The following is a 14,650-nucleotide window of genomic DNA, read 5'->3' as shown; positions in this document are numbered from 1 at the left end:
TAATATTTTTCAATTCACTGAGTTGAGCTTTAACTCCTTGAGCATTTGTCGAAAAAATCCCATTTAGAATTAGGGGCAGATGAACTTAGGTCTGTTCTGAAGATTGATCTTGGAGTGCTTGATGTTAATACAGTTGCATTCCCAGTCTTCCATTTCAAAGATCAGTAGCTGAATTTGCAGCGAACACTTGGATGTTTAAGTATTGGGAGGCTTACAAATACATGATACTGAGTTGTTATTCACTGCATCAGGTGTATTATTAGAAATCATGGAAGGCTTACATGTCAACCTCCCATTGGTTGGTATCAAAAGCCCATACTCACCGCATCCTGTCGAAAGAGGGAGTCATCCGTAAACCATATACAATCTGCTAATGAAATTCTAAAACTCCACAACCCCTATACCATTAGGGAAGATGAGATAAAGTGGGTGCCTAGTAAGAACCAAGATTTCTCTATCCATTGTATTTGTGAGAGATTCAAATGAGTTGAAAGTGCTTTTGATGAGAGGCTGGAACTGCTCATTTGGAAAAGTTGTATGGAATAAGTAATACTCTTGAAATTAGAACATCACTTGCCAGACTCATACAATCACCATGCCCCTCGCACAACAACTCTGCTAATTTAGAGACACAAACACTTAAACATCCAAGTGTTTGCTGCAAATTCCATTGTGGATAAAGATGACTATGGAACCTAATACATTCCAATGAATCTAACAACTTTCTTTTATTTGAGGCATAAATGATCCACAATTAATAAGAACTAGAGACAACGAGCATGGGTTAACACTAAAAAAAGAGAAATAATATTTACAGTCTTAACATATAGTACAAGTTTCATCCACTTTTTTTAGAAAAAGTTGGTAAATCTTGAACCCACATGAACAAATCAGTTTTTTAATTATGAATCCTTTATTTTTTTCCGAGTGTATGAGATTTACATACCTTAAAATTATATCTAGTATTATTCCTAAAAAAATGCTAGATCATCTTGAAACATATGGCTATCAAGGTTAGGGAACTCAAAGGAAGAAGTTTGGACACCGACACCACAAGACCACTTGAAGCTAAATTTTGATGTTGTAGCAAGGCCAATATATAATATGCTAGACAACAACAAAAAATCCTCCATGTGTGGATTCGAGTGTGCCCAAATGAACCAGGTGTGGGGGAGGCAAAAGCCAGCTATCAATGAGGCATAAACCATTAGTAGCTTTTACATTCACTCCATTCTTGCTACTCATCTTTGTGCTCAAACCCAACATTGCATTCTAGTCCATACGATGCTTTCCAACAACTTTGTGTATCTACTAATTATTCTAAATGTGTAATTATCAGGATTTTTTTTTCACTTAAAAAAACAAAAGTTGCCAAAATTAATATTCCCAAACAAGTTTTTATTTTTAATAGAATAAAGAATGAATATATAATTATTTTCAATTTTTAAAACACTTCTAAGCCATACAAGACATCCGCATGTTTTTCCGGCCCATCGGTTACAAAATACACATCCCTCATCTTTTGGAAGGCATGCCACGTCAGCAAACTATCTGAACCCGCCTGGTGGCATTTCCCAACCGCCCGGTCCACTTCTAGGGTCCTGGCGACCCGGTCCAGGCCGCCATATAAGCTCTTACAGAACCTCATCATGTACTTGACGTCGTAAACATTGTTTCCGAAAAACACCCTCAAAATTTTCAAGAATTCTTCCAACCTACTCGGCAGGCTCCGGCGCGTGAATATCTTCACCAGGTATCCAAAGTCGTATGCGCTGTGGAACGTCACCCAACTCACCGAATCGTTGCAAACTAGTCCAGATGACATCATCAGCTCGGCAAAGCGGGCCGAGTCAACTCCCTCCTCCCTATTTCGATCGAAGTCAATCCCTTGCCGTCTCAGCAACTCGATTGAGTCGGGGGCGTGGGTATCACGCGCCACGTCGAAGTCGCTGAAGTTGAATTCCCAGATGAACCGGTTCCCAGTACCGAGGTCCGGAAGGTTCCCGTCGGCGTCGGAGAGAGTGAGGCCCACCTGGATAAGGTTCAAAACGTCAACGTTGCTCTTCAAAACCCGGTAATGATCGGACGGCTCAAGCTGACCAAAGTACGGCTTGGCGGGATCCAAAGCAGGCCTGAAAACAAGGCCGGGGAACTCAGTGTCCATGGAAATAAAGGGATAGCTGTCGATAACATCCCTTATCAGCTCAAATTCAGAGTCCAAATTAGCCGCCCAGACCTCTCGGATCACAATCGGTCTCAGATGTGGACTGGGATCGTCAGCAACCATGGTCGAGGGAGTTTAACAAAAAACTAAAAATTGAGGCTGCTTTAGAGATTGATCTGAGAGAAAAAAACAAGCAGGTCTTCTTTGCTTCGTTTTTAGTGAGTGGGAGGGGAAGTGCCATAGTGGGGTTATATACAAGGCTGCGAGGAGATGTTGCTTGGAAGGAGACGGGAGAGTGAGAGGAAGACCGAGAGAGAGAGAGAGACGACTTCGGTTTGTTTTGACTGAGTCTGAGAGAAGTTGGGGATCCGGAGAATTGGTCCTTGATGGCTGGCTGAGCTTCTTTGGTCAAATATTTATTTATCGCGTGCACGTTTCGTAATGTCTATGTGTCATGTATCATTCACCGTTGCTTTATTGCGTGTGATTTTCGTTTTTAGGATATGTTTTTTGTGACGGCCTCGTAAAATGCCGGCCGGAATAAGTAGAAATGCTTACTCTTATATATAGGGCTCGCCAGTTTTTATTTTATTTTATTTTATTTTTCTACTTAATGATTAAGAAAATATTTTTTTAATAGTATTATAAAATTTTTAAAAATATTTAAAAGTAATAAAAAAATATATGAAAAAAAAGCACCGCCGAGAGTCGCTCTAGGTAAAATGATGAGTCAAGACTAATGCTAAATATAATAGAGATTTATACAAATAAAATTAACCTTTAATAGTAGTATCTATATATCATTGTCACTCTTTTCAAATGATATTATATACACTGTCATGAGTTTGTCGTTTATAGCAAAATATAACAAACTGTACAAAGTTTCTCGCCTAACCAAAATATACACTAAAAATGATTTTTCATAGAAGACATGCCTTTGGCACCATTCCTCGAGCTGGGCTGGTCATTCCACCTCGAGATAACTTTCATGGGCTACCTGCATCGAGATCTATGGCTCCAATAACGAAACTACACGTGGGACCACCATTGCAAAACTTTTAAAAAATCTGAGTACATTTAATACTCATGATAGTATTAATAATCAGAGACAGAAATGAATATGCGTGCCCTTTTCCATGTAAGCAAAGTCAAGAATACATATAATTTTTCATGGCAAGAAATCATCCTCTAGGCAAAATCACATGCATTCTTAGACATGACAATGTATCATCCTCTGAACAAATCTCAAGTATATAAACATGACCAAAAATATCATTATGAGCAAATCATGCATATGCATAATATTATCAAGGCGAGGTATTACCTTCTTATCAAAACACATAAAATCATCAAATCTCATCATATAGAGTAAACACATGTACAAGCTCAAAAGGAAGATTTTGGCTTTTGTCTAATATCTTTTATATGGAGGGTCTATCAATCACAATCCTGACGTCGATCTGAATCTCGATATGCTTGAATGAAAGACATTTGATTTCATCCATTCATTTGCCCTTTAGACTTGAAGAAATCAAGTGACTGATGGACAAGATATGCACGTTCGTGCAGCTTGCCTTGGGTCCAATCTCACTGTCCTAAACCTCATAAGATCTCCCACATGGTGCTAAGTCATATATCTAAGATCAAACGATATGACTTGTAAGTCGTTAATCTTTTTTCCATAAGCTCAATTCAGCTGTGACATCTTTGTTGGAGTATAGGCATCTCGTAGGACACCTACCGCCCTTTGAGCTCCCTGTGTTATCTTGGAGAGCCTCATGTCTGCATCGAACTTGTCCTCGCTCGTTACTCGTCCTGATACGTTCAACACATCATCTACTTGCCTGTTGTTAGGCAAACCATCATTCATTACTCAGTGCTGCCCCGCGCCTCCTAGGCTCCCTACAATTTGTTGTTCGCCTTGCTCCTCTACACGCTGCCCGCCTGGCTGCATTTTTGTCGTCAGTATTTTGCCCTCGCGAGGAGATCTCTGCTTTTGATTCTATGCGGTCCTCGTATTTTTTTCCCCATCTTTATGGGTTGTAGTTTCTTAGTGAATTTCGCTAGCACAGGATAAATAGAACAACTCCATTGTAAAACTTCCATAGGTACTTTTGACATATTCCACAGCTTAGTTCTTTGTTCCATTTTATTATGATTTTTTAAAAATTTTGGCTCATAATTTGTAGAAGGACATGAATGGAAATGAACAATCTGGGCCCTGATTGTGTATTGTTGAAGCAATTTAGATAATAAAATTATTTAAGGTGATTTTAATAGAGTTTACTACATTAATTAAATAAGAAAAGAATTAGGTTGACAAAGGTTTTGCTGCGTTTTTTGGCTTCTCACTTCGGAGAAAGAGCAAGAAGGGAGAGTGATATGAACGAGTTATGGTAGGGGTTGAACCTAGGGCTGCCAGCACAAGAAGCACCAACGGTCAAAGCCGCCACATCGGCCGCCTCCTTTTGGTGTTAAATGATTAGGATGACAATGACATAGAGATGGAGATTTCTCGGCAAGCTAGGAAGAACGAGTCTCTCAAGGACACGAGTAAAACTGTAAAAGCCCCCTTGCAGTGAAATATATCCTTTGTTTTGGGTTTTATTCTTTCTATGAATATGATTTCTTATGGGCTTAACTTGTTTATTAGTTTCTGCTTTCGAAGATGCGGGAACAGCAGAAGAAATTCCTGGAAGAGGATTCCTCAGAATTGGATTCTATGGAGTTCGAGAAATACTACAGCCATAAAAGATTTCAATAAAAATAAACCCACAAAATCACTTGGTTTGATATAATAGTTATTTTTGTTAAAAATAAATTTAACGAGTCACCTTAGTTTATAAGTTCACTTTTGTGTAATTTACTTATGTATTTAGCACGGAGTTTATGATAAAATCAAGCTGAAAGAAAGCTGTTCTACCTCGAGTGCAAGATTGTGAAGAGAGAAAAAGTAAATCTTGATCCTTTTCTCCCTTTGTCTTAAGCGCTTTAAGGAGCATAATTCAATCACTGTCAAGTGGCTGGCTAATCCGGAAACTGCTGTAACTTCTTAAACATCAAAGAACAACATGATTAGTACCCTATCAAGAGCAGAAGTTTGAAGTTGAGCATCATAATATCAACATCACTGGCACATGTTTTATATGTAATTTTGTTATGGCAGTTATTTGTCTTATGAATTCTGCCAGTCATACCAAATTATATTCCCCCTCCATACTTCATGCTCATTTTGAGGACACCTTTGTCTGAAGCTATTAATGAAAAAAAACCTATATTTCAAGTTTGTAGAATCAAAGCATAGAGGGAAGGAATGATCCATTTCGATTTTCATCCTTTATCTTCTTATGAAGTCAATTCAAATTCTGAAATTCTGTCGATTTATGGATTGCTTGGCTTTGATACAATTTAAGAGCAACTTGGGCTAAAAAAATAAAAATAAAAAAGAGAAGAAGAAGAAGAACAACTTGGAAGTTGACATGGCTTTGAATCTGTGATATGTTCTTAAGGGCAATATGGTACTTAATTTAGGATTGTGGTTTGCCCCTTGTCCCAGAGAGATAGAAGGGAGGGGTGGAGGGAAGACACCTTTCTGAAGTTGGAAGCTTGAAGCATCAGTTTCTTGACCGAGGTTAAGGGACTGGAGTTTTCTGGTTGGAAAAATGGGGATGCTTGGGATGGGATTGTTACAGTTCTTACCAAACCTTAAAATTAAAAATAAATAAATAAATAAAAGTGAACAATACGTGAGACTGTTTTTGAGAGATAAAAGGTTAAAAGAGAGAAGCAAAGACGACCACCTCTCTGAAGACATGGACAAAGTTGTCACTGGTTCTCAGAGAAAGAAACTTGAAGAGCAGGCAAAATGAATGGAGGAAGAACATAAGCCTGAACTGCGAGAGGCGAAGGATGATTTACGACTTCTTATCATGCTCTTGTTTTATATTACTCGTTCTATGTTGATCTTTTGTTATTTTATTTTCTGCAGTCTCATGCCTTCTATATTTCTCCTTGACGTCACTCAGGCTGACGGCATATGGGCATTTTAATAGTTGGATTCCAATGTGATTGATCGTGGGGATATCTAACACATTATAACATCAGCTTTTGCTTTGATCCGTTCCCTGTAATTGGTTGATATTCACTAAGGTCTTGATTCCCGGTAATACACTTCCCTTGAGGTTGTCCCGCTGCATGCATTGCTTTAAAATGTTATCTGCAGTTGCAATTAGGATGAAGGTCTGAAATTCCCAAATTAAAACTTCCAGTGAGAAACCACTTCAAATGATAATAATGCAACAACCACAAGGAAGTTTCCTAAGCAGGAGAGATGCTTCTGGGGATGTTAGGAGCTCTGGCTTATGAACAGAGACTGACATTTTAAATCTTATTAAAACCTTTTATTACTAAGTTAATTGTGTAGTGACTGGTCTCCTCAATTTTTATGCAATTATCGATAGCCTGGAGCAAGAAGGGGTTGGAATGCTATTTGATGAGATACAATTTTTTAAAATATTTTCTTCGTTGTGTTTGGTTAAGTTTGATGCAGCCATAAAAAAAAAAAAAAAAAAAAAAAAAAATTCTTGGAAAAACAAGATAAATTTTTAAAGTAATTCGAAAATATGGTCTGGTTTTGATTCGGGACATAATGGGAACCCTTCATAGGCTACTTTAGTAAATATTGAATGTTAGTATCAATTTTCTTTGGGTTACAAAGTTTATCAGTTCAGTTTTAATTAAGTTCAATAAAATAAGGTAATCAATGTCGTCCAAGAAGCCATCAAGTAGGGTCAATAAAGTAGGGTCATCAACCTTGTCCAATAAGCCATCAAGTAGGATCACCTCTTGAGCTAGCTTTTGAGGTTAAAAGAGGTCCAAAACCACCCAACACAATACTAGTTGTTGTGTAAAACACACACCAACAATGACAAACAAATAAAAGCAAGCAACGATCAAGATCAAGGTCCAGTGAGGTGCATTGAAATACAAGATTGCAAAAAGGCAGCCTTGATCGTGCGAAATATATGAGGAAGCCAAAGGAAGTCAGGGCTTGATCACGCGAAACATATGAGGAAGCCAAAGGGAGTTAACTTTGTCGTTCCTAATGTAAGCCTGGGGAAGTTGGCTGAGGTTGCCAAGATTGGTTCAAGACCAGATACTCTTAGTTCAGTGGGAGTTGTGAATCGCCCAGTAGATATACATGACAAAGGGTGATTGTGTTGGGTGGCCTTAGACCTCTCTCAATCTCAAAAGATAGCTCAAGAGATGAGGCTTTTCCTCACATTTATAAACTAACCACCAGTCATTTTTACAATTGATGTGGGACAACCTCAACAATTAGTGTTAGGTGGTCTTGGACCTCTCTCAACCCCAAAAGTTAGCATAAGAGATGAGACTTTCCTTTATATTTATAAATTGACTACCAAGCCCTTCCACAACCTATGTGGGACAACCCCAACAACATGTATCAAATCAAGATTTCAAATCATGTAATTTGTAAAGTTGTTTAGATGGGGGTGTTCACCTACTTTGTCAGCTTATATTTGTTTAAAATCAGGAAAAGCTTGATGGTTTTGATAACTGATTAGGTGATGTAGGCTGATGTAAACTTCTTCTTCATGCAATGTGGTGTGAAGATGGGTATTCCAGATTTTTGAGTGAAAGACTGATCCTGTGGTGTTTACCAGTTTGGCTTGCTTCATTTAAGAAATTGTGAGGTGAGTGATGATCAGAGAGGAAGCTTTGCATAGATTAAACTGATTAGCTAGGCCTACAATTGGTGTTATCGTGTTGAAATAGATGTCAGAAGATGGGAACTACCAGCACTACATGGCAAGATATGAAGACTAACCTGATTGAGGTATGTGCATGCGAAGTGTCATGATAAGTTGATCGAGCAATTTTTTTTTTTTTTTTTTTTATTTTATCAAAAACAGGGAAGCTCGTCAATGGCAAGGCTTAAACAAAATGTTTGTGAATTTAAGACTTGATGTAAAGGAGTGAAAGATGCCTGCCAAGAACTTCCTATATTTGTGGTTGGTCTGAGAGCTAGTATAAGGTGAGAATTGCATAGAAAACTGCTATTTAATGTGGAATGTCATCCCAAGTGATCCTTGACATAGAAAAACACTTGGAATACCTGAGTATTAGTAATGCTGAGTCTCAATCCACATACAGATTGATAGTACTTGATCAAGACCATCCAGCAAGAAAGCCTAAAATATGTTTCAAGCAGACGCAACAGGAAACCTGAAAGATAGAAGTGTGTCAGTGAGAAGGGAATGCAGGAAATCCAAAAGAAGAAGAAAAATAAAATAAAAAGTAAAAAATAAAAAAAAACAAGGGTCAGTACTAGAGCTTAATCAGCAAGCTGAATTTTGTAAACTACATACAGGAGTGGAAACCAGTCGCTGGAAAGAGAAAATCAGAAGCTCTTAATAAAAGACCCTAAAGCTAACCATGGCAGACACTTTTCCAGGAGTTAAATTAAAGAATAGAGAATCCTTTATTGTTGCAGCAACATAAGATTCCTCAAGAAGAATTGAAAGAGTGCAGCTCAAAACAACAAAAATAAGAAAAATATAGAAGCCATAGGCTCCGACTCTTATTTTTAAGTTTCGATACCTTTTTCTGTTTTGCTTTTGTAGTTTCCTATGGTTTAGTAATTCATTTTCTTCGAGCTTTGAGGGTGTGATTGTCTTCTTAACTTGTAAATTGATTAGATTCATTTCTTTCTCTCTCCTTCAATTCAATGACGTAGGCCCCGTCTAGATGTTGAGCTGAGTTGAATTTCTTATGAATAGTAGTGAGTTGAGATGGTAAGTAAGTTTTGTGGGACCTGCTTAAGATGACTTTAGATATGTTTGAATATTAATATAAGTTTAGATATATTTATGGGAAGTTGAAAAAAGTTGTAGATTCTACATGTAAAGAGGTGTTAAGTTGAAAAAAGTTAAAGGTCCCACATGTAAAGAGGTTTTGAGTTCAAATAAGTTTAGTGATATAAAAGTTAGATATTTAGATGTTAGACTTAACTTAAAATTAGATTAAATTGAGTTGATCTCGCTTCAATCCAAGTTCCAAACATGGCCTTAATAACAAACAGCCAACAAATTTTAAAAATTTTTAGTTCTTTTTGTAAATTGTAATAATAATAATCTAACCATCCCTCAGCCATTGAACATCAAACCCATCCAAGAAGCCTTCTACAGCTTAGTTTCTTAGAATACCAAGTCAATTTGGTATGAGAGACCTCTATGGTTTTGTCCCATATCAAAGTTTCTAGAGGTTATACAAGTGGTACTGTTTGGCCATTTGAATTTTTCATCTCAAACACAAAATTCTCATCTCATCATTACAACTTTCCCAAATTTCCATACAAAATATAATAAACAATTCAACTTTTTCTTAACTTTTTCAAATTCCAAAATAATAATAATATTAAAATATAATATTTTAATATTTAATCTTAAAACTCAAAATTCTCATCTGAGAATTCTCAATGGTCAAGCAGAACCAGATGAGAGATTCATGCTTTCGATTTGTGGAAGTCCTTATCATAAAGTTTTCCAATGTAAGTTGGATGGACATTTTCCACTTTCTGTTTTCCTCCTTTAAGACTGAAGGCTGAGGGGTGGGGGTGGGAGTTTTTGTAGAAGAATTGCCTCTATGGTCCTTTTTTCTCTTCCTTCCATAGCTTTTCCTTTCTGAATTTTGTATATCTTTGAAACATCTAAGTGATTTATGTTCTAGATTTGACGGATAAGTGGATATAATTCTTTGATTTGAAGGAGACCAAAATTTCGGTCGTGATCTCAAAAAAATTTGAATCCATCCATGATCTTAAACTCCAATAGACCCAAAGTACAGGAGTTATTGAACCTGTTTTCCCATTACTCATTTGAAGAAATACATTGAAAAGAGTTTATTCTGTGCATCTTTCCAAAAACATAACAAAAAAAGGCTAAAGAAAATAAGCCAGCTTATTGGTGGTTTCATACTATATCTCATTTATTTTCTTTAATGTCATTTCTGCTTTTTGGGGGGGGGGGGGGGGGGGGGGGGGGGGGGGGGGGGGGGGGGGGAAGTCTTAGTCGACTTCTACTCTATAAAAAAAATCATGATTTTTTATTTGAATCATCCATAATCAGCAGAGGAGCTGCCAGTCAGGAAGATAGGGGAAGTGCCTCTTGGTATTAAGTGGCTCTACAGCCACCGTCCTGACAAGTGTAAACTTTTTTTTTTAAAAAAAAAAAAAATGTATTTTTAAAATATTCTTAAATATTTAAAAAATAAATAGAATTACAATATCAATAACAAAATATTTACTTAAATCATAAATAATAAAAAAAATTAAAAAAAAAAAGTCTCGAAAGAAATCCTCAAAACCCATTACCAGAATCTCAAGCATTTCTCCTTGTATTTGTTTAATGTGACAGCCTTGTCTGGTTTAGAGGCTCTGATGCCCATTGGCATGACAACCTTAAATTTGATCAAATTATGAGGATTTGGGCGGTTTCTGTTAAGGTTAATGCTACAAGGCCGCCAAGTCCTTACTGTTGGGCTGACCACTAGTTCAAAATTTTTTTTTTACAACATTTTAAAAGAATGCAATTTCTCTAGTTGGCATTTAAAAAAATTAAAATACACTAACAGTTAAATCCAAGGGGCTAACTAGCAATTTCCTTCAGTTAATATGTTATATACAATGAATTGAATGTTTCTAAACATCATTGGCTGCCCATTTTTCTTTGATCCCATACTGATCGATAACTTATGTATCGCACTGTTGTTTTGAAGGTTACGAAGACGAGTGACATGAGCTATTGGTACTTCAATTTTGGAAAAATGTTGCTTTTAGTGCTGCAAATCATGCTGCTTTGAGGAAACCAGAAAGGCAGCTTTGACACTAGGAATGCAGAGAAATGGCCTGAGTTACGAGAGGTAGAAAAGCTTGAAGAAAAAAGCTCTTCAGTATCATCAGATAGAGTCCAGCCATCGGATAGCTTAAATTCCACCTTTGGAGTTTTCAGGAGTGGAGCAAAAGCATCCATGTGAAACTTCAACTGTGCCTGAGGCTGAGAGACGGCTCTTGTCCTCAGATGCAATGCCAGTTACGAACATCTTAGCCTTCCTGTTTTGGGGAGGATTCTGTTGCTTTTATGAGATATTTAATCATGGTGCATTTTTTGGCCTCAACAATATGGTCGATGACCCTCTCCATTCTCGTGGTGGTGTGCTTGGAATGGCTCGTCCCTAGCTTACTGAATGATAAATGATTGTAAGTAAAGAAGACAAATATTTACGTAATTTGGCATTGAGGCCAATGTCCACGGATTTTTGGTGTCAAATCCACTATAAATATAGTTGAATACAAGCTCTTCACTTTTACTAAGCTATCTACAATCACTCATGAAGTTTTCTAAGAAAAATAGTCTAGTCGCTCTTTGGTCCCCCTCCTTCCTCACCAAGTTCACCCCAGTTCAAAGGAAGCTTGATCCCTCTCTCCCCTCTTCAAGTCCCTTCCTTTTGTTTTATGTCTTGTTTTTCAAGTTTATGTATATTTTTGCTTTAGGACAATCAAGACTTATAGCTGACAATTTTCTATTTCTTCATCTCTCTTTTACACCCGTTGCTCTTGATGGGCTTTACAGTTTATGCCCTCACTCATTTTATCCCAACAAGAAGTCTTCCTCAGCAACGAATAAGAGGAAATAGGATCATGAAAAACTAGAGATCTTGGTATGTGATGGTAACGCCAAAACCTATTGAATTATTATAGTGCATAGAACACGCCTTGTGGCCAAAGAGACCTGAGACCAATTAAGATCATGAGTAAAATGTTCTTGTTATAAAAAAGTTACCACTTGAAAATGCTCTTGTTATAAAAAAGTTAAGAGAAAGAGAATAATAAGGAGAAAATAGTTAATTATTTATATCGCTTTCTATGCTATTGGCTATATGATGATGCCAAGATGGTTAAGTGGAAGTGCAAGCCACAAGGATGTTGAGAGGGTATGGCCCACTAGGATGTTATGAGCGACTCCCCTTGTGGAAACAAGCAGCAGGACTGGTGCACAACCTAGGCAGACAAGGGTTGATGTTTGTAGGCAATTGAGAGTTTACCTTGGTGCTGTGGAATGTGATGGAGTGACATTAATAACCTCTTAGGAAGGGGGTTCTACAGTATCCCCATGTCTCCCCTTAAACAGTTAAGGCCAGGGAAACAAATGCCATTGCTTCAAACAATATCATTCACATGCCATCAGTTTTTCCTCACCATCTATTGTCCTAAAACACCTTTATAAACCAAGGGAAATGGTCAGGACACATTGCGCAACATATTTTGGCTATGTTTTTGTACTTCTGAGTCTTTAGGAAGGATTGTGGTAATTATATCCTCTACCTTGTCAGTGCTGGGAAAATGAACAATAGTGCTTATAACATAAGATTATATACCCTTTTTTTTTTATATCCGTGGGTGTTCGGCCCAGCTTACACGCACCTCGACTAATCCCACGGAGCCCTGGAGTTAACGGCCAGGTAAACCTCCAGTGGCTCTGAGGGGACTCGAGCTGGTGATCATTGGGGAACAAACCAAGGCCTAACTAACTGAGCTACCCCTCAGGGTTCATAAGATTATATACCTAACATAAATTAATATAAATACATACGCCAAGCCAATGTTAATGAGCAAATGAACTCCAGTACACAGTCCACCAATTCAATCACTGAATGCTTACTCATGTTTTCTTACATAGATCAGCAAAATGATCCATTACAGACTATAGTTAGATGGGACACTCCCTTAACTCTATCGAATGTTTCATCAAAATATTAACAAAGGCATAATAACAAAGTCCTTGGTGTTTTCAAAGTGAGAGCACAGAAACACAGATAACACTCCAAAAAGCATGGCAGGGATAAAGACCAAGATAAAGCAAAACCAAATCAAATCATCAATGAGTGTCAGTTTACAAATTACTTATGGAGAATAAAAAGACAAGCTGCTAAGAAAACTGCTTCCCCAATGATGACAAGCCACAAGTATGTTGCCCTGATGGGCCAAACAAGCAAAGAAGAGCCTTAAAATAATCCAGAGTTAACATATCGTGAGCAAGCCTAGTTTGATCCAAACACATCAAAATTATGCCTCAGTGTCATAATTTGTGATCAAAACAAGACATATAAAAAGATTTGAGTATACAATTGAAACACAGATTATCATAGAGGACAAAGATATCATTGTAGCTATCTATCAGAAGGCCAATGTCGCAGCAACAATTTGCTTTTATTCATTCCATGATACCCGATTTCTCTTCATTTTGCACTTCTCACCATTTAAACTAAACTAATTCCCAAGTTCCAAATGAAAAGGCATACAAAAACTACATTTTTTCAAAATAAAATCAAAATACGTTCAAAGATAACAAACGTTAAAACCTATACATTTGACTCCGCAATGCGATATCAGCATGAACCGATACAGAACACAACTGAAGAAACTGTACAACTAATCATACTAATTCAAATGTAAAAGAGAATTACGATTATTTCCTCATATTTAAACAAATCCCCCATTTAAATATGGAGATACTGATAATTTTATCAAACAAAACTAGCAGTGAGAAAGCCCTATTTATTTACTCACAAACCAACCCTGCAGTCCTTGGCTCCACCGACGAGCGTCCCAGAGCCGCTACTATTGGAGGAGATACCGACCGACAAACCTTCACATAAGACCCTAAGCAACCGATTCCTCGCCCTCCAACCGCCTGCTCGGAACTGAACCCTAGCATCAACAATCACACTGAAGCTCACAGAACCACCTGCCCTGTCACCGCTGATATCATTCACGACCCATCTGTGCACGTAGGTGGCGGTGGCGGAGAAGGACGCGTCAATAACCGTCTGATTCCGCTTCCCCTGTTTGAACGGTGGGATACGCGTCTGGGATATGAGCTCCGATTTATAGAAGAGGAGGGATTGAACTTCCTCGTAGGAGATGGACATCTTCTTGTTGGGGTTGTAGACGGAGAACCCGACGTTCCATAAGCCGGTGATGGAGGAGGAGTAATTGGAGCCGGAGGAAAAATTGGAAACGGAGAGAGAGTCGACTTGGAAGGCGGGGAGACGGGGGCGGAGGACGAGCCAGAGGATGAGGATGGAGACGCCAATGAGGAAAAAGACGACGATCATGGCGGTGAGGAAGCGGCGGGCGAAGCTGGTTGAGGAGGAGGAAGGGTAGGGGTAGGGCTGGGGATTGTAGTAAGGGTAAGATTGTGGCGGTGGTGCCTGGTAAGGGTAGGCAACGCCGGGTTGGGGCGGCGGGAAACCGTTGGGGACTGGGTAACCGGTTGCGGGTCTCGAAGGATCTCCTTGCATAGCGCCCAGACGAACGAATACAGCGAGAGTGAGACAGAGACTCCTGTCAAATTTTGGTAAGAGGGAAGGGCTTGTTGTCAGTCGATTTTTTTTTTTTTGAGA

At 38.2% G+C, this 14,650-nt stretch overlaps 2 protein-coding genes across 2 annotated transcripts; both read right to left on the bottom strand.

Moving 5' to 3' along the window:
- Positions 1-1,387: 1,387 nt before the first annotated feature.
- Positions 1,388-2,528, bottom strand: LOC122294722 (probable CCR4-associated factor 1 homolog 11). The gene has a single exon (XM_043103643.1). It carries the CDS (start codon positions 2,285-2,287, stop codon positions 1,445-1,447), a length of 843 nt encoding a protein of 280 aa, XP_042959577.1. The 5' UTR covers positions 2,288-2,528; the 3' UTR covers positions 1,388-1,444.
- A 10,907-nt stretch (positions 2,529-13,435) lies between these two features.
- On the bottom strand, positions 13,436-14,638 carry LOC122295073 (uncharacterized protein At1g08160-like). The gene has a single exon (XM_043104103.1). The coding sequence runs from the start codon at positions 14,546-14,548 to the stop codon at positions 13,811-13,813; it is 738 nt and encodes a 245-aa protein (XP_042960037.1). The 5' UTR covers positions 14,549-14,638; the 3' UTR covers positions 13,436-13,810.
- Positions 14,639-14,650: the final 12 nt, after the last annotated feature.

Source organism: Carya illinoinensis, chromosome 14 (genome assembly GCF_018687715.1).
Source record: "Carya illinoinensis cultivar Pawnee chromosome 14, C.illinoinensisPawnee_v1, whole genome shotgun sequence".
Taxonomy (NCBI): Eukaryota; Viridiplantae; Streptophyta; class Magnoliopsida; order Fagales; family Juglandaceae; genus Carya; species Carya illinoinensis.
The sequence above is the reverse complement of the archived record's forward strand: the minus strand, read 5'-3'. Positions and strand labels throughout refer to the sequence as shown.

Excerpts from the sequence above, each read along its gene's own strand:
- LOC122295073 (XM_043104103.1), bottom strand. The coding sequence starts at position 14,548 with ATGCAAGGAGATCCTTCGAGACCCGCAACCGGTTACCCAGTCCCCAAC.
- LOC122294722 (XM_043103643.1), bottom strand. The coding sequence starts at position 2,287 with ATGGTTGCTGACGATCCCAGTCCACATCTGAGACCGATTGTGATCCGA.